This window comes from Schistocerca piceifrons, chromosome 11, assembly GCF_021461385.2.
Source record: "Schistocerca piceifrons isolate TAMUIC-IGC-003096 chromosome 11, iqSchPice1.1, whole genome shotgun sequence".
Classification (NCBI taxonomy): domain Eukaryota; kingdom Metazoa; phylum Arthropoda; class Insecta; order Orthoptera; family Acrididae; genus Schistocerca; species Schistocerca piceifrons.
This window is the reverse complement of record NC_060148.1, coordinates 171927065-171947592: the sequence shown is the minus strand read 5'-3', so window position 1 is coordinate 171947592 and position 20528 is coordinate 171927065. Positions and strand designations below refer to the sequence as shown.

The 20528-nt window shown below is 40.1% G+C and overlaps 1 protein-coding gene across 1 annotated transcript in view; it reads left to right on the top strand.

The window, feature by feature from the left end:
- Positions 1-20528, top strand: part of LOC124719874 — a 106045-nt gene that overhangs the window by 35055 nt on the left and 50462 nt on the right. Inside the window, exon 6 of the mRNA XM_047245056.1 lies at positions 8801-8848. Within this exon, the coding sequence (XP_047101012.1) occupies positions 8801-8848 (48 nt within the window). The remainder of the gene's footprint in view (positions 1-8800; positions 8849-20528) is intronic.

Below are 20528 nucleotides of genomic sequence, written 5' to 3'. Positions count from 1 at the left end.
TACCACTCCCGTTTTATCGAACTTCGTTCGAAGTTCATTAATATGACCTTCATTTACACAGATGGCTCTAAGACCAATGACGGGGTTGGGTGTTCCTTTATTGTCGGGGCACAAAGTTTCAAATACCGGCTCCATGGCCTTTGTTCGGTCTTCACAGCTGAGCTCTTTGCCCTCTACCAGGCTGTCCTTTACATCTGCCGCCACCGACATTCTGCATATGTCATCTGCTTCGATTCCCTGAGCGCTATCCAGAGCCTCAGTGATCCGTACCCGGTTCACCCTTTCGTGCACCGGATCCAACGCTCTCTTCAGCAGCTGGTGGACGTCGGTTCTCCGGTTAGCTTTATGTGGGTTCCTGGCCATGTCGGTATCCCTGGGAATGAAGCTGCAGATGCCGCGGCCAAGGCTGCGGTCCTCCAGCCTCGGACAGCATCTTGTTGTGTCCCTTCGTTCGATTGTAGCAGGGTCATTTGTCGGCCCCTTTTATCGCAGTGGCATGCCGATTGGGCTGCACTCACAGACAACAAACTTCGGGCCCTGAAACCTCTTCCCGTGGCTTGGATGTCCTCCTCAAGCCCTTCTCGGCGGGAGGAGGTCGTTTTGGCCCGGTTACGAATTGGCCACTGCCGGTTCAGCCATCGCCATCTGCTGACGGCTGCGCCGGCGCCGTTCTGCCCCTGTGGGCAATTGCTGACGGTCTGCCATATTTTAACGGTCTGTCCGGATTTTAACACCCTGCGTCTTGATCTTGGCCTGCCATGTACTGTAGAAGCCATTTTAGCGGATGACCCACGAGCAGCTGCTCGCGTTCTTCATTTTATCAATTTGACAACCCTCTCAAAGGACATTTGATTCTGCTGTTTTCCTTTTTTAATCGTATGCCTGTCAGTCTGTCTTTTATCGTGTTTTCCGTTTCGTTGCTGTTTTAAACGTGTGACTCGCGGTGCATTCCTCACGTAGTCTGGGCGCTAATGACCGTTGAAGTTGTGCGCCCTAAAACCACAAAAAAGAAAAAAAAAAAAAAATTTCTTAGATTGTCCATAATGTTCATCAAACCACTCGTGAACAATTGTGGTCTGGTGACCAGGCTACGGTTTTCTAGTCACCTAGGGTCCAACCAATTTGCTCACAAGCCCAGGGAGCCACTGCATGCTGTTGGCAAAGGCACTCACATTGGTTGTCTGCTGCCATGGTCCATTAATACCAAATTTTGCTGCTCTGTCCTAACAGATATGTCTGCTGTACATTTCACATTGATTTATGTGGTTATTTCATGCAGTGTTGTTTGACTGCTAGCACCAACCGTACACAAATGTTGCTGCTCTCATTTGTTAAGTGAAGGTCAATGGGCATAGTGAGAGATAATGTAAGAAATTTGGTGTTTTCATCACACCCTTTACACCATATGTCTTGGAATATGTAATTCCCTAATGATTTCCAAAATGGAATGTCCTAAGCATCTAGCTCCAACTACCATTCCGCATTCAAAATCTGTTAATTCTCATTGTGGGGTCATAATCACTATGGAAACCTCTTCACATGAATCACCCGATAACAAATGACAACTCTGCCAAGCACCTTCAGTTTACGTGTTGTGTATGTGATAATACCACCATCTTTGCAAGTGAATATCACTGTTCCATGACTTTTATCACCTCACTATGTATGTTCTTCAATGAGTTACACAATAATTCAACTAAACATACTCAGAGGTGCCCACAACATAAACATATTTATCCTCTGACTGTAGGGACTGAAGGCTACAGTTAAATACATAAAAGTATAAAGTTGATAACTTCTAGACCACAAATATAACATTAACTCTTAGTGCTCAACCAATGGGGTAGCCTAGACTGCCATATTTGGTCATTTTATTATTTCTATGCACATACTTCAGAAAATGTAGTTTAATTGATGCACCACATTAATGAACTCCCCAAACCATTCTTTTTGCAGTGATGTGTTGAGCAAAAATATTATGACATATGATGTTGGCAGATAAAATGATTACCTCTTTTCCAAGTTAAAAGTGAACATTGCTTCATTATTGTGGGGAGGGGGTGAAGAATTTATGTTGATCCCACCAGTAAGATTTTGAGAAGCATGATGAATGATATACCGGGTGATCAAAAATTCAGTATAAATTTGAGAACTGAATAAATCAAGGAATAATGTAGATAGAGAGGTACAAATTGACACCCATGCTTGGAATGAAATAGGGTTTTATTAGAACCAAAAAAATACAAACGTTCAAAAAAAGACCGACAGATGGCACTTCATCTGATCAGAATAGCAATAATTAGCATAACAAAATAAGACAAAGCAAAGATGATGATCTTTACAGGAAATGGTCAATATGTCCACCATCATTCCTCAACAATAGCTGTAGTCTAGGAATAATGTTGTGAACAACATGTCCGGAGTTATGGTGGGGCATTGGCATCGGATGTTGTCTTTCAGCATCCCTAGAGATGTCAGTCAATCACGATGCACTTGAGACTTCAGGTAACCCCAAAGGCAATAATAGCATGGACTGAGATCTGGGGACCTGGGAGGCCAAGCATGACGAAAGTGGCGGCTGAGCACACAATCATCACCAAACGACGCGCGCAAGAGATCTTTCACACGTCTAGCAATACTTTTTTTTTTCTTGGTTCTAATAAAACCCCATGTCATTCCATGCATGTGTGTCAATTTTTACCTCTCTATCTACATTATTCTGTGGTTTATTAAGTTTTCAAATTTATACTGACTTTTTGATCACTTGGTACTTCAGACAGGGGAGAAGTAAACACTGGAACACTCTGGATTGCATCTTCAGATTAGACTAACCACTACTTTGGCCACAGATCCATTTACTAAGTCTGTGTTCATTTCTCTGGGTTCTTGTTTCAGCCATGGGATAATGAACTTTGTTAATGCTGATATTATAAGACTTCTGAAGGAATACAAATCCACAATTTAGTGAAAAACAGTTTTACTTCCTTGCAGGATATGTGTACATTGTTAAATGTCTGGTGTGGTGGCACTGAAGGTAGTTTATCTCCCATGGTCTAATTTAGACTCCAGTGACTTCTTTTCACACTATAGTGAAGTGCTTAAGAATTGTCTGCATAATGTTTCAGAAGAGAAATTTAAAGTGTTTGCCAAGTTACATTTTTCTTTATGTAACTAGATTTAATGGGACTACTGTGAATGGTATCTTTTTTAATAATGTGAATAAATATGATCTGCAATATCAATAAATGTAATGTAATTCATGGGCATATTTTAATTTTCAACATAACACTGAGAAACAGTGAATACTGACAAAATAAAGGATGTATTGTACTTCAAAAATAAGATTTCAACTTTGCTTGTATGCAGGGTGAGATGACAAAGAGAAGCCAACCCCAAGTCTACCCAGAATGGGCAAATTTAGCGAGCTGTGGTGTTAGCTGAGATATAGCAGAGAATGTGGCAAATTTTTTGACTTAAGTAATTTTTAATGTTTATAGCTGCTGAATTATTACACTGACTTTAAGAAATGGAATTACATGTATTATTCACTTGCATTAGAAAGTGTGTTCAAAGGGTTTTTTAATGGGACAACACATGTTTAACTTAATCCAAATGTACACAAGATAACAGTACTGCAAACCATTTCCCCACCATTAGCAGTAGAACATTTGTCCTACTGTACCAAATGTAAGCAAACATGTAACTCTGGCACAGTTCATATTTTCATTAATACAGTTGTTTAACAAGTGCTCAGACCGCTGGACTGACAGCATTGCATGCTGAATTTCAAGGGACCTTATGGCAGCAATGGCCTGTGTTGCATAGCACATCATGTCTTCAGGATTTTTGGTTTTCCTTGTGGGCTTCGTAATTTAATTTTCATCACAGATAAAAGACCAGAAGCGTTAAGGTTGGCAAGATGTAGCCCATTTTATATTTCACAAATGATCACTCTAACAATTTCAAAGTTTTCTGTTAAGTGTATCTGTAATTACCTTTGTAGAATGGATAGTACATTTGTTGTGGTGGTACTAAATGGATTGCATTGTGGCCAGTGGGCTCTCTTTCCAGTAAGTGCAGCTACATATCTCTTATGAACTGCAGAGACTTGTAGTTACTTAGAACACTATCAATGAAACAGGTGCACAAGATACAATTCCTCAAAAGGCTGTAACACATATTGACAGACAAAGGTTGTTAATTCACTTCTCTTGGCGAGCATAGCTTTCAGCTGACCAATAGTGCATGATGTAAACAATAATTTGCTACTAACATTCATTTTAATTGGATTACTCTAGTGAAGTTGTCTTCTCCCTTGACAAATTTTGCCCCTCACCCACACTTATGCCATTATCAAACTGACAATTTCGCATTGCTTTTGATGAGTCCTGTCAACTGACTTCTTCTTGTAGTCAGGTTGTGCCAAATTTAATTCAGTCATCACTAGTAATCTGATCTAAAATTGCAATCTTCAGCTTTCTTCTGTAGTAGCATATTTCAAGTGCTTCTCATCTCTCATCATCAATCACTATTATCATCCATTTTATTACTTATCTTCCATGTTTCACATCTGTAGAAGGCTACACATCAGAAAAGACTGCCTATCAGATAAGTGCTTATTCACTCTTAACAAAAGTTACTTTTTTGGAACTGTATTTTCATGCCATTGCAGGTCTGTATTTTATAGCCTTCCTATTTTGCCCATCATCAGTCAGTTTTCTATACAAACATCAAAACTCATCTTCTGCAATTAATGACTGTATATCTCTAATTCTGTCTGCATCTCATTATTTAATTTGACTTCATTTCATTGCCCTGCTTTCGATTTTGTAGATACTCATTGTATAAGCTCCTTTCAAGACAGTGTCAGTTCCGTTCAATTTTACTTTCAAGTCTTTTTCTGTCTTTGATAGGATTACAGTGTTATCCAGTGTGACAGTGTAGCCGATGGCAGTGGGATCACTTGTGGAAAAATTCCTGTAGTAGTTGGTGTGAGAGCTTCACCTTTTTTTAGACTGAAGTCAGTTGATAGGTATACCTACTTAAAGGAAATCCCACTAACTAAGGGCTCACCTTCAGAGGACATATTTCCAAGTAAAGGAATCTGATCTGACCAGATATTTGAATGTTGCGCAGGGGCAGTTGAACTGAGTGAAATTAAACTTCTAATTGTTGTTGTTTATAGGTCCCCTAACTCTGATTTGAGAGCATTTCTGCTCAAGCCAGAGAGGGTTCTTGATTCACTTTGCAGGAAGTACCAGAAATTAGTTATGTGTGGTGACTTCAATATAAATTTTGTATATGATGGTGCAAGTAAAAGGATGTTGGTAGATCTCCTAAATTCATATGGTATTGTGCAGACTGCCTTTTTTCCAGCTAGGCTTCAGGGGAACAGTAGCACAGCCATAGACAATATTTTTATTCATTCTTCATTACTAGATGGGCATTCTGTTAACAAAAGTGTGAATGGCCTTTCAGACCATGATGCACAAATTTTAACACTAAAAGGCTTTTGTACTCAAACGAATGTCACATATAATGACAAACTATGTAGGAAAGTTAATCCAATAGCAGTAGAGAGTTTTTTAAACCTTATCAAGGAACAAATGGCAGTATCTTTATGGTGTCGATAACATAGATGATAAATATAATGCTGTTCTTAACACATTTCTCATGCTCTTTGAGAGTTGCTTCCCATTAAAACATTCTGAACAAGGTACTAGCAGTCATAGGCAGCCTGGGTGGTTGACTAGTGGGATAAGGGATTATATCAAAATGTTAGAAGTATTCACAGTCAAGCTACAGTAGCCCATTACAAACAATATTTTAAGGTGCTTAAAAATGTTATTAGGAAGACAGAGTATATGGTATGCAAATAGAATAGCTGATTCACAGATAAAATTGTCAGTTGTGAAGGAAGTGTGTGGTCAGCAGCACAAGGTCGATGATACAAAGTCAGATCATTCTAAAAATATTTCTGTTATTGACAAATCAGATATATGTACAGCATTTAACAATAATTTTTGAAGCACTGCAGGTGAATTACATAAAAATTTAGTTTCTACGGGGAATCACATAACTTCCTTGGCGAATGCCTTTCTGAGATTAATGTCTGAAAATCTCCTCTGTGATACAGACAAGGGAGAGATTGAGTCAATAATTAAATCACTGAAGACTAAGGACTCTCATCGACATGGTGGAGTGCCTAACAGAATATTAAAGTACTGTGCTGCAAATGTTAGCCCTGTATTTAGCCATATTTGTAATTTTTCCTTTAGGAATGGTCAGTTTCCTGAACGATTAAAATAGTCAGTAGTAAAGCCTCTTTGTAAAAAGGGTGAAAGGTATAATGTAGACAATATTAGATCTATTTATATGCCATTAGTGTTTGCTAAGGTTATTAAACAGGCTGTGTATGTAAGGATAATTGATCATTTTATATTGCACAATTTGCTATCAAATGTACAGTTCAGCTTTAGAAGTTGTTTAACAATTGAAAATGCTATATTCTCCTTTCTCTTTGAGGCACTGGATGGGTTAAACAAAAGGTTTTGAATGGTGGGCATATTTTTTGATTTAACGAAGGCATTTTATTCTGTTGTTCACAAAATATTGCTCCAGAAGTTGGACCATTATGGAATACAGGGAGTAGCTCACAATTGGTTCACCTCTTGCATGAGCAACAGACATCAAAAGGACATTATTCACAATGTTGAGAATGGCTGTGACATAGGGTCTGACTGGGGTACAGGTCAGGTGGGGGGTGCCCCTGAGATCAGTGTTGAGCCACTCCTGTTCCTTATTTATATAAATGACAAGCCCTCTAGTGTTATGGGTAACTCTGAAATATTTCTGTTTGCTGATGACACTAGCTTGGTAGTAAAAGATGTTGTGTTCAACATTGGCTTGGTTTCAAGTAGTGCAGTTCATGACATAAGCTCATGGCTTGTAGAAAATAAACAAATGCTAAATCGCAATAAAACTCAGTTTTTAGCGTTTTTAACACACAATTCAACAAAACCTGATGTTTTAATTTCACAGAATGGGCTTATGATTAGTCAAACTGAACAGTTCAAATTTATAGGTGTTCAGACAGATAATAAACTGTTGTGGAAAGCCCACGTTCAGGATCTTGTTCAAAGACTTAATGCTGCCATTTTTACTATTCGAAAGGTATCTGAAGTAAGTGATTGTTCAACACGAAAATTAGTGTTCTTTGCTTATTTTCATTTGCTTATGTCATATGGTATTATATTTTGGGGTAACACTTCAGATTCTATAAGCATATTTTTGGCTTAGAAACAGGCAGTTTGGGCAATAAGTGGTCTAAGTTCACAGACCTCTTGTCGACCCCTGTTCGTGAGTCAGGGTATTTTGACATTGGCCGTACTATCATTTCTTGTTAGCAGTATTAGCTTATTCGCAAGAATAAACAACTTTCACTCAGTTAATACTCGGCAGAAATGAAATCTGCATTTGGATCAGACTTCCTTCACTCATGTGGAGAAAGGTGTGCAGTATACTGCTGCATCCGTTTTCAGGAAGTTACCACTCAAGTTCAAAAATCTTAGCAGTGATCCACGCACTTTCAAATCAAAACTGGAGTTTCCTCATGGGTCACTCCTTCTATTCTGTTGAGGAGTTCCTTGAAAAAGTAAGCTGATTCCTATTGTATTGTTGATTGCGTTTACTTAAACTTATGGATTGACTTTTTTTCTTGGGTTCCTAACATCTTCATCTACATCCATACTCCGCAAGGCACCTGACGGTGTGTGGCGGAGGATACCTTGAGTACCTCTATCGGTTCTCCCTTCTATTCCAGTCTTGTATTGTTCGTGGAAAGAAGGATTGTCGGTATGCCTCTGTTATTACTTGTATGTTGTAATTTCATGTAATGACATATTCCATGACCTTGGAGATTTGCTCCTATGGAACCTGATGTGTAAATAAATAAATAAAATCGACAAACTGTAGTTTTTATTTCTTCTCCCTGAACTTTAATTCACGTACTAAATTTTTCCTTGGTTTCTTTTACTGCTTGCTCAATGTTCAGGTATAAAAACATGGGGATAGGCTACAACTTGATCACACTTACTTCTCAGCTACTGTCTTCCTTTCATGTCCTTTAACGCTTAGAACACCAAAATGGTTTCTGAACAAGTTGCAAATAAATTTTGTTCCCTGTGTTTTTTCTGTGCTACCTTCAAAATTTCAAAGAGTGTGTTCCAGTCAGCATTGTCAAAAGCTCAGCTTACATCTAAATGCCCTATAAACAGAGGCTAGCCTTTCTTACCTGCTGAGTTAAGTTGTGAGGTCAGTATTTCTTCATGTGTTCCTACATTTCTCCGGAAACCAAAATTAATGTTGCCAAAGTTGGCTTCTGTCAGTCACTTCATTTGTGTGTAAGTCATTCATGACAGTATTTTGCAATAACGACTTCTTAAACTGATGGTTCAGGATATTCACACGTCAGCTCCTGCTTTCTTTGGACCTGGAATAATCACGTTCTTATTAAATTCTGAGAATATATTTTTTTTTTCATATATGTTACATGCTAAATAGTTTTTTCCTCATGAATGAATAAATAAAAACACTGAGCTTATACTTTAAGAGAAGTGTGTGATCTTGAGTCATGTTTTAATTTGGTGCATGCCATTAGTGTATTCTCCTCATCCTCTTAAAGAAAAGCACTTTATACAATAATTCATATGAGAGATTCCTAATGTTGTGAATTTAGCGTGTGCATGTACTGCATGTTGAACAATAGTAATGAATCTCTTACATTATTTCTTTGTTACAGATGTTCAGCAATCCCGAATTGAATCCTCTGGGAGTTAAGATGGAGGAGGTAAGCTACTGCTATGTCTTAAGGTCTGTTAAGTCTTTCTTTTCTCAGGATATATCTCTTGTCTAAATTCTGTGTGCACTTGGTGGAGCCTCAAATTCCAGAGGAGGAGGGTGTAGTATTCACAAGGAGAAACACATTCAGCTTTAGGTGCTGCATTTTTTATACAGCAGGTGGATACTTGAGGAAACACACAATTCATACTGCTAATCCATTGTTAGTTGTGAGGCATGGGAATGTCAAATAGATTACAGATGAATGGGTAGTTTTATTGTACATGATTTCTGCAGGGGAAATAGAACTCCTTGCTTTTTGGAACCATAAACCCAACTTCTGAACTTATGTACTCGCCATTGTTGTTTGTATTGGAAAATGTTCAGACGTCTTTGAAACAAAAGAAAGTCTCAACTCCCCTACTTGGCAGATTATAGGACAACATGACTGAGAAGTAAATGTACTTCTTCATCTCTGCTTTTGCACAAATTTATGATACATGCAGGGCTTGGCCAGAAATGAGAATGACAGAAGTGGGAACTCCAGATGTCCAAGCATGTAGAAGGAATAGTAATTTGGTGCAGGTCGGGTGAGGCATGGGCCATTTATATTAGTATAGTTTATAGGGAGTGGTTGGCACAGTGAAAAGAATACAAAACAGTAATCTGAAGGTTTTATGTAAATTGAAGGTCAAGGGGGGTGGAAATGAAAGGAAAGGGGAGGGATAATTGCTGTCAGCTACATTGGGACATTATGCAGAATCGGTGGTGACAAGTGAAAGTATGTACCAGACTGTGATTCGAACATGGGATTTCCTACTCACAGGGCAGGTGCGATAAACACTGCACCATCTGGGGGCACAGTGTTACCACAACTGCATGGACTATCTTGGCTCGCCTCACAGCCGATCCACACTCACATCGAGTGCCACCTATCCTCAGCCCCTGTCCCATTTCCTCCATATTTACTCATCTGAGATTCCCACAGGAGGTAGGACATACTTGTGCATCCACATTGAAGTAGCTGGATTCATTGCCTAGCTAGGCCTATAAAATTATATGAAAGTGTGGTGTCTGCTCTTTTGGACATGGACAGGAGCTGTGGGTAGGTGGTGCTAGATGAGAGTGTGGATCAGCTGTGAGGCAAACCAAGATAATCCATGCAGTTGTGATAAGACTGTGTCCTGGATGTTGCAGTGGTTATTGAACCTGCCTAGTAAGCATGAGATCCAGGTACACATGTTCACTCCGTAATGTCCCAATGCAGCCGATAGCTGTGATCAATTCCCTTTCCTTCCCTTTATACCCTCTCCACCTTTAATTTACATATAATTTATAAGAGGTGCAAATTCTGTGTCATGTCTGTTGTTTCGGACATGTCAAAAATGGTAGACAACCAACATTCATGTCGTCTGAAGGTTGTTAGGTCAAGCCCCTATGTGGATGATTCTTTTAATCTTCTAACAATATTGTGAAAGTTGCTACTCATCATATAGCAAGATGCTGAGTCACAGATAGGAACAACAAAAAGACTGTCACAAATATAGCTTTCGTCCAGTAAGGCCTTTCTCAGAATTAAATGACAATCATACACATATATACTTGTGCAAATGCAACTCACACACACATGACTGCAGTGTCAGGCAACTGAGGTCACACTGTGAGTAGCAGCACCAGTGCATGATGGGAATGGTGACTGGGTGTGGGTGAGGAGGAGGTTGGTGCGGGGAAGGGGAGGAATAGTGGGCTAAGGATGGCGGAGGTAGAGGGTGACATCCTGTTGGGGAGCACACAGGATTGAGGTGGAAAGAGGGTAGGGCAGCCATGTGCAGTTGGGAGGTTAGATGAAGGGCAGTGGAGAGATCGGGAGGGGGAATGCAGAAAAGAGGAAAAGTACAATGATGGTGTGATGGAGAAATGAGGGCTGTGTAATGCTGGAATGGGAACAGAGAATTGACTGGATGGGAGAGGACAATGACTTACTAAGGTTGAGCCCAGGATGTTATGGGAACATAGGAGATATTACAGGGAAAGTTCCCACCTGTGCAATTCAGAAAAACTGGTATTGGTGGGAAGGATCCATATGGCACAGGCTGTGAAGCAGTCATTGAAATAAAGTATGTCCTGTTTGGCAGCACGCTCAGGAACAGGGTGGCCCATTTGTTTGTTGGCCACAGTTTATTCGGTGGTCATTCATGTGGACAGACAGCTTGCTGGTTGTCATGCCCACATAGAATACAAGACAGTGGTTGCACCTTAGCTTGTAGACTGCTTGACTTGTTTCACAGGTAGCCCTGCCTTTAATGGGATAGGTGATATTTGTGACTGGACTGGAGGTAGGTGGTGGTGGGAGGATGCATAGGACAGGTCTTACATCTATGTCTATTACAGGGGTATGAGCCATGAGGTTAAGGGGTTAGAAGAAGAGGTTGTGTAGGGATGGATGAGTATATTGTGTAGGTTTGGTGGATGGTGGAATACCACAGGGATGGATGAATATATTGTGTTGGTTTGGTGGATGGCAGAATACCCATGGCATTCTGGCCAAATTTCTCTTAAACAGTGGGAAGTAAGAAGGTGCTTAAAACATCAGTGTACGCCTGGTCTGCGATAGTACCATGGAAAACAACATGGGCTTCAAGCCCCTCCGTGAAAAACGCGACCACGCCATATCACCACTGCCTCCGAATTTTACTGTTGGCACTACACGTGCTATCAGATGATGTTCACTGGCTATTCACCATACCCACACCCTGCCATCAAATTGCCGCATTGTGTACTGTGATTTGTTAATCCACAAAATGTTTTTCCACTGTTCAGTCATCGAATGTTTACACTCCTTACATCAAGTGAGGCATTGTTTGGTATTTACTGGTGTGATGTGTGGCTTATGAGCAGCCGCTTGACCATGCAATCCAAGTTTTCTCACCTCCTGCCTAATTATCACAGTACTTACAGTGGATCCTGATGCAGTTTGGTATTCCTGTCTGATTATATAGATAGGTGTCTGTCTATTACACATTACGAACCTCTTCTACTATCGGAGGTATCTGTCAGTCAACAGATGATGTTGGCCTGTACACTTTTGTGCTGTAAGTGTCCCTTCACATTTCCACGTCACTATCACATTGGAAACAGTGGAACTAGGGATGTTTAGGAGTTTTGAAATGTTGTGTACAGACGTACGACACAAGTGACACCCAATCGTCTAGCCACATTCAAAGTATGCGAGTTCTGCGGAGAGCCCCATTCTGCTCTCTGATGATTTATAATGTTTACTGAAGTTGCTGATATGGAGTACGTGGCAGTAGATGGCACCACAATGCACCTAATATGAAAAATATATGTTTTTGGGGATGTCTCTATACTTTTGATCAGATAGTGTGCTGCCTTACCCTCTTTCCACCTCAGTGCTGTATGCTCCCCAACAGCACATCACTGTCTGCCACCACTATGCTACTATCCCTCTCCCTCACTACCCCAGCCACCTCCTTACCCCCGCCCAGTTGCCGCTCACTTCATGATGCACATGTGCTGCTGCTTGCAGTGTGGCCTCAGTTGGCTGAGACTCCAGTCATGTGTGTAGGAGTTATCTTGGTACGAGTGTGTATGTGTGTGTTTGTTGTCTAATTTTGATAAAGGCCTCACTGGCTGAAAGCTATATTTGTGACAGTCTTTTTGTTTCTCCTAGATGCGACTCAGCATCTCTGCTATATGGTGCACAGCAACTGCTCTTTTCATCATATTGTTCCATTCTGTCCTGGATTTTCCATTGTTTGATCTTTTAATCTTTTTATTTTCAATTTTTATAGTACACTGCAAATAAACTGAAATAATGTGCAGTGTATTAGTGTACTGTATTTATTAATATTTCATAAAAGACAAGAAAAAGAGAGGCAGAGGAAAATTTGAGAGTGCAAATAAATTTAGAAGAACGGATTGTACTTAGTGTCCACAAGGACTTCGTATATAACGTTGGCTTGTAATTAAAGTGTAGAGAACTTATTCAGTTCCATTGTGAGACCAATTTCTACAGGAAGGGAACAGAAGTCAGACCTTGCACAATGTCTGAAATGAAGAGTTTCATCGACCTTCTTATATACACTTCAGTATTCAAATTGATTAACTAAAACATATGTTCTCTCTTTTGTATTGATGGGACAGTCCGTGCTGTTTTCCGTATCACTATATCATCAGCAATATTTGCTGTAATTCTCAACTGCCTGAGATTTGACAACCCTGATGACATGGAGTTATGTAAGGTTTCTGATCCAGCAGCTGCTATAACAAACATTGTACATAAATTCAATGAAAATTTGCAGCGATCCTATATTTTTGGGGTTAATGCTACAGTTGATGAAATGCTAATCGGTTTCAAAGGACACTGTAAATTCAAAATGTATATTCCATCTAAACCAGCGAAGTATGGCCTGAAGCTTCAATGCCTAGCCGACTCCAGGACTAACTACACGTTCAACACCTATCTCTACTGTGGAAAAGGTAATATTTCATAAAAGACAAGAAAAAGAGAGGCAGAGGAAAATTTGAGAGTGCAAATAAATTTAGAAGAACGGATTGTACTTTCCCCAGACGAGAAGAAATACGCCATTATCACTCAGGCTGTCCTCAGATTGTGCAAGCCAATAGCACATGCTAACCAAAACAACACTGCTGATAACTGGTATGTGTCAATCGAACTTGCAGATGTGCTACAGAAAAATTATTTGACCACAGTGGGAACAATGCGGAAGAACCGAAAGGAAATTCCTGCATCTTTCTTGCCTTCCTGTAGACGTGAAGTTGGAACAATGCTGTATGGATTTACCAAACACATCACGCTCATTTTGCATGTACCTAAGAAAGGAAGAGCAGTAATTCTTATATCAACAATGCATCACTCCATAGAAGATGACGTGGAAAGTAAAAAACCTGTAATAATAGCCCACTATAACAACACAAAGGGTGCTGTTGATACTGTAGACGAAAAGTGTGCCAAATATTGTTAAAGTCGTTGCACGCAACATTGGACCATGGCCGTGGTTTTCCATATTCTTGACATGAGTGTTGTCAGTGCATATATTGTTCATCAGTCATTCAAGGAAAGAACTGTGCTTACCAGGATGAACTTGATGAAAGCTCTAGCGAAAGAACTGATCGAACATTCACTGCACGAAAGGATAGTGAATAAATGCCTCCCACCAGAATTGAGATTTTCTATCGTTAGAGTTCTAAGAACTGAAGTACATCTCCATGAAGAGCTGGAAAAGGAGGGCAAACTACCTAGGGATGGAAGGAAGCCATGTCGCATTTGTCCACCAAAAAAGAAGAGAAAGACAAGTTACTTGTGTCGCAAGTGCAAGGTCCCAAATTGTTTGGAATGCTCTTGTAAGGTGTGTCCGCAGTGCGTGTAAGGTGGTGCGTAATGTGGCCACTTTCAGTAGTGCAGATTTTTTCTGTTTCATTTGCTGTCAAGAATACTCATTAAATTTAACACCGGTGGTACTTGATCAACATTAACCTGCAACAACCAAGTTTCAAGTAAAGAACTACACTTAGATATTTGGATATTTGTCCATCACTGTAAATTTCAATGAGAATTTAGAGTGCAATATGAATAGGTCTTTTTCACAGCACCGAAACAATATTTTGTTCATAAGTTACCATTTACGTATAATTGAAGAATAAATATGTAGTACTAAATTCAAAAAGTAGCACTAGATAGGTGATATTTACATATTTTCCCCAGCTTCTGAATGCAGTCCACGGGACTGCATGACTGTAGTTGCGTGAGAAGTACTCACGACTGTGATTAGGGGTTAAGAGCATCTGCTCCAGGGTGAAAGGTACTCTAGTGAATACCAGAAGGACTTGTGGCAAAAAAGCTAAGGCCTAATACCCTGAGGTATGCACTGGGTATACAGTACGGTGGTTAGACTTAGAATCTCCAATGGGGCCATAGTGTCATGGGAGAAGGTAGAACAGCAAGTTGCAGCTAAGAAGCTTGCTAAGGTGCAGAGACTGGCCTGCTTCGCAATAACAGGCAGAATTAGTAGCACGCCAACTGTTGTGATTGAAGCCGTGCTGGACATGCCTCCATTACACCTTTGGGTGTGAGTTTAATCTCTTGGCTGTTCAAGCCCAGGATTACAGAGCTTCTTTTAAAACACGGCTTTGACATCATTAACTTGCCATGTTTTTGCTTATCGTTCTTGGACCAGTATTCTATGTGCTGTCCTCCAAGCCAGTTCTGTAGTTCTAGTTTGATCATAGCCTTGGTGATTGTCAGGACAGGTTCCGGTTTAATGAATGGAGTCTCTGCCCCCAATTTGTCGGCTTGTTCATTGCCACCGATCCCTGAGTGGCCAAGGACCAATATTGGTTTTACCCAATTGGAATACCGAGGCCAGTTGTCCTAGAGAGATGATGCCCTCCAGTCTTCGCTGAATTCCATATACCATGGCCCCAGCATCTTGGTCTGATTTCGACCAATCAGTGAACCAGACAATGTCCCCAGTATGGTGTCAAACTGTTTTTTCTTACTGTTCCCAACTTCAAATTATTATATTGTAAAGCTTGTTGAAGCAGTTGGGAGTTATTATGTAGTCGGCCGGCAGTTCCCCAGCCATTCCTATATTTGCCTCACTCACTATATTAGTGTGTGGGTCTGGATATCTCAATGAGATCCAGTTTTTACCAGTTTTGAGTCTGTATGCACCAGCTGCTTCACAAAGGTTTAGTGGAGGCATGTCCAGCATGGCTTCCACCCCAGTGGTTGGTGCGCTACTAATTCTGCCTCTTGTGGTGAAGCAGGCCAGGCTCAGCACCTTAGCAAGCTTCTTAGCTGCAACCTGCTGTTCTACCTTCTTCCAGGACACCACGGCCTTATAGGAGATCCTAAGTCTAACCACTGTGCTGTATATCCACGGCCTTATAGGAGATCCTAAGTCTAACCACTGTGCTGTATATCCAGTGCATACCTCAGGGTCTTAGGCCATAGTTTTTTGCCAAAAGTCCTTCTGGTACTCACTAGAGTACCTTTCGCCCTGGAGCAGATGCTCTTAATGTGAGGGGTCCATATTAGTTTCTCATCTAAGGGTACCCCCTAGATTTTTCACTATCCCCTTTCATCGAAAAGCTTTAGATTCCAACTTCAGTGTTGAATATGCTTTTTCATGATTGATACCACAACAGTCTTCATAGGATTAACCCTTAGGTTCTATTTAATGCACTGGTCTTGCACAATGTTCAGTGCACCTTGTGCCATATTCCTAACTGTGTCAGTAAATTTGCCAAGTGTTACTGTGACAAGGTCATGTGTGTATCCTTCACAAAATCATTGCCTGGAATCTAGTTTCTCAATGTGTTTGTTCACCACTAGATTCCACAATGAAGTGGACAAAACTCCTCCTTGTGGAGAATCTCTAGTGGTGTTAATTACCATCTTTTCATTCATCACGGTGGCTTCTATCCTCCTCCTACTAAGCATGGCCTTGGTCCACCTACATATAGTGGTCACTAGGTCATGCATCTCTGCTGCCCTAACCATGGAATGAACAGTTGTCTTACAAAAAGTTCCCTCAATGTCCAGGAAGATGGAGTGGGCTCTTTCTTGAAAGCAAAGGGCTTTTTCCACCCTCACAACAAATTGTCAGAAAGCTTTCTCTGGTGGTTTACCTGGTTGATGTGTGTGTTGGTTTGAATGTAGATGAGCCATAGTTAGCCTCCTCTCCCTAACATGTACATTAACCAGACTCATTGATCTCATATCCTTGGGCCTGGTGTGATCAGTTTTCCCTGGCTTTAGAATAAAGACAACTGTCACTGCCCTCCAGGCGTTGCGAATGACTCCCGCTGCTAGGCTAACCCTGAATAACCTGCACAGCGCTCTTACAAGATTCTCTCCTGCTTGTTTCAAGAGAGCTGGAAAGATGCCATCGGGGCCAGGTGACTGGACCAGTTAGAATGTTCCCACTGCCCATTGGATTTTACTGAAATCGACACACGCCTTGGCCGGTCACAGTCCTCTCTTTGAGTGGCTGAGAACCATTGTTTTCAGGGGTCACATTCTGGCCTATGTTATCCGCCAGAGCATATTGAGGAAAATGAATTTTGAGAAGCAGTTCCAGTGTCTCACATGATGTGTTTGTATTTTCCCCATCCTCCTTCCTCAACGTACCTTCTGGATTAGTTCGTACCCTAGTGAGAAGTTTGTGAAGCCTGGCTTGAATTCAGCACCTCCCCATGCTTGTCACTGTAAAACCTTATGAAATATTCTAAGATAAATATTGCATTAAATATTGGTGAAAACATAATAAACTGCCATCATGACACTGTTAAAATAAGTAAACACGAAGGAATGTTTGTATACAAACGAAATGCATCTTATCAGGTTAGATCATAATTTCCTGCTTATTTACATGGTGCTTTATGCTACTATGTAGCACATACGAAGTTTGAGTTACAACCAATTGAACTGAACATACCTTGATCACACTGCATAACAGTTAATTTTTCAAAAACGTGCCAACACATACTGACCAAGGATAAAGGTAAGGATGTAGTGTAAAATATACTGTCTTTTGGCATATGGAATTGTGGAGTTTATTTAGCTCTCATCAAATTAATTGAGTAGTTTTAGTCAAATTTTAGATACCCTGGATACAGTTGAGTTCCAGATTAACTGTACAGTTTGATGTGTGGTTTGTGCTTGTGGCAGTTTTGGCTTACCAGTAGTAAAAGTCAGCGGTATTATAATCAGTGTTTATAAAAATTAATTAATGAAAAACTATACAGTGCTATATTTAACTCCTGAAGTTCAGATGCACAGTTTGATATAATACCGTTGAATTCAGTTTTAGTGTTTTTCTATATAATACTTGTGAATAATGTTCTATAGCTGGAAAGTGACAAATTAGCAGTTGGCTATGCATCTGATTTTTTGAGAGATCAGTCAGCAGAGTTAGAATATTTGATACGTTGAATCCTTTGCTTATTGCTGTTCCTCACTTACTTTGGCTGCATTCATCTTTTGTCTGTCAATGGGTTGATGAGTATGTTTAAATGTGTGACAAATTCTACTTGCCATCATAGCATTGACCTTGGAAATGTCCTAAACTTCCTCAAAGATACTATTGCAAAAGTTGTATGAATGTGAATTTAAATACTGCCTCACAGTTGTCGACTTTCTCTCACAGGAAAGTATTCCCAATGGATAACCGGTTAATGGTATTTCTCTTGGCTTGGGAGGAACATAGTTCACCAGAGAAAAATATTAAATGTATATCTGTTCGTGTTTCAATGTTAAATGACAAATGTTCAGTGTCAATCAGTCCTGTACATTTGATGATACTCACATTAATATCCCACTTGTAGTATTTGAAAGTTTGAATGCATAATAAATTTTAAGTTACCTTAATTATTTGTTCAAATTAATTTCCAGTGGTACTTACAGAGACTTGATACCATATATTACAGATTATAAAACTCATTTGTTTGATCAAAAAAAGTGCCTTCAAAGTTGAGGTGTGTTATACTCGAATTTAATATAACAAGTCCAGCGTTGGCGTCAAAATTCCTGGTTGCCTTAAAATTTGCCACATATTCAATGCTGCAGGAAATCTATTTCTATCCAGCAACATTGGATTCAATTGCACCAATGCAACGAACAGGAGTTAATGGGATTCACACGCTTGCTAACAGTGTCTCCCTCATGCCCCACAATCACAAACCAAGAGCACTGTCTAGTCTGTGATGTGTCATTGCAGGCTACAGTGCCAGCAAACTTGAATTGAAAGTGATTTGTGTTATTGGTAACAGAAGAACATTTTCTTTAGTAGCTAGCTTCACAGTGGAAAAAATAAAAGGTACTAATATGATGCAGGCTATAAATAGAAAGTAAAAGCATATGCAGAACAATGTGGAAACACAGCAGCTGAGCAGCATTACAGTCCTCCAGCAACAGAAAAAAAATTGCTATTGGCAGGCTAGTAAAGAAGAACAAAAAAACATGAGGAAGGCCAAATGTGCAAATACGGGACTGAATACAAAATGGCGAAAACTAGAAGATGCTGTACTGAAATGGATTCAAGCACACCATCCAAATGGTATTCGAATTACTACAAAAATGTCTCAAATACATGCTTGTAAGCTAGTGCTACAGTGGAACTTAACAGATACTAAGGGTGAAAATGTTTGGTGCTACAGGTTTATAAAGTATCATGGACATAGCATGTGAACCAAGACCAAAACATCTCATAAAATTCCACAAGAGTATGAAGAGAGTATTACCTTTCCATCACATTATTATACAACATAGAAAGAAAACCAGTGTGGAACTAAGTTAAATAGTGCATAAAGACTTGATGTGCCAAGAAACAAAATTGTTGCCATGAAAAGTGCTAAAACGGTAACTATTAAAACAGGTGAACATGAAAAAATGCACTACACTGTTCTTCTTTCGTGTTGTGTTGATGGCACTAAACTTAATCCAGTGATCATTTTCAAGTGCTAAAAAACTTCAAAACCTTGTGGAATACTGGTAGGTGTAGTTCATGTTTGTGACAAGGATTGGATGGATGAGGCTGGTATGAAATTGTGGATTAACAGAAGCAAAGGAAAGTCACTTCGTTGAAGATGAGTTCTCTTCTTGTGCTAGATCACTTCAGTAGTCATTTGTAAAATTCTGTGAAAGAGAAATGGAGACAATTAAATACAGAGCTTGCTGTTATTGCAGGAGGACTTACATCACAATTGCAACTTCTTGAAGTCTTGACAAATACACTACACTGAAAAGCCAAATAAGCTGGTACACCTGTGTAATGTAGAGCCCCAGTGAGCATGCAGAAGTCCTGCAACACAACATGGCATGTACTCAGCTAATGTTTGAAGTACTGCAGGGGAAGAATTGACACCAAGAATCTTGCAGGGCTGACCATAAATCAGAAAAGGTATGAGGGACTGGGGATCTTTTCTGAAGAGCATGTCATGAGACATCCCAGTTTTGCTCAGTAATGTTAATGCCAGGGGAATTTGGTGGCCAGCAGAAGTGTTTCTCAGAAGAGTGTTCGTGGAGCCACTCTGTAGCAATTCTACTGGTATTGCCCAAGTCTGTCAGATTGCACAATGCACATGAATGGCTGCAGGTGATCAGATAGGATACTTATGTACGTGTGATCTGTCAGTCATATCCAAATGTATCAGGTGTCCCATATCAATCCAGCACATGCCCTACACCATTACAGAGCCTCCACCACCTTGAACAGTTCCCTACTGACAAGAAGGATCCATAGATTCATGAGGCTATCTCCATACCTTTCCACATCCATCTGCTCAATACAATTTGAAATGACTCATCTGACCAGGCAACATGTTTCCAGTCTCAACAGTCCAATGCTGGTGTTGACAGGCCAAATTGAGGTGTAATGCTTTGTGTCGTGCAGTAATCAAGGGTGCACGAGTGGGCCTTCGGCTCCAAAAGCCCATATCAGTAATGTTTTGTTGAATGGTTTGCATGCTGATACTTTTTGATGGCCCAGTATTCAAACCTGCAGCAATTTTTGCAAGGATTGCACATCCATCATGTTGAATGATTCTCTTCATTTCTTGGTGGTCCCGTTCTTGCAGTATCTTTCTCTGGCCACAGCAATGTCAAAAATTTTATATTTTAATGGATTCCTGATATTCACTGTACA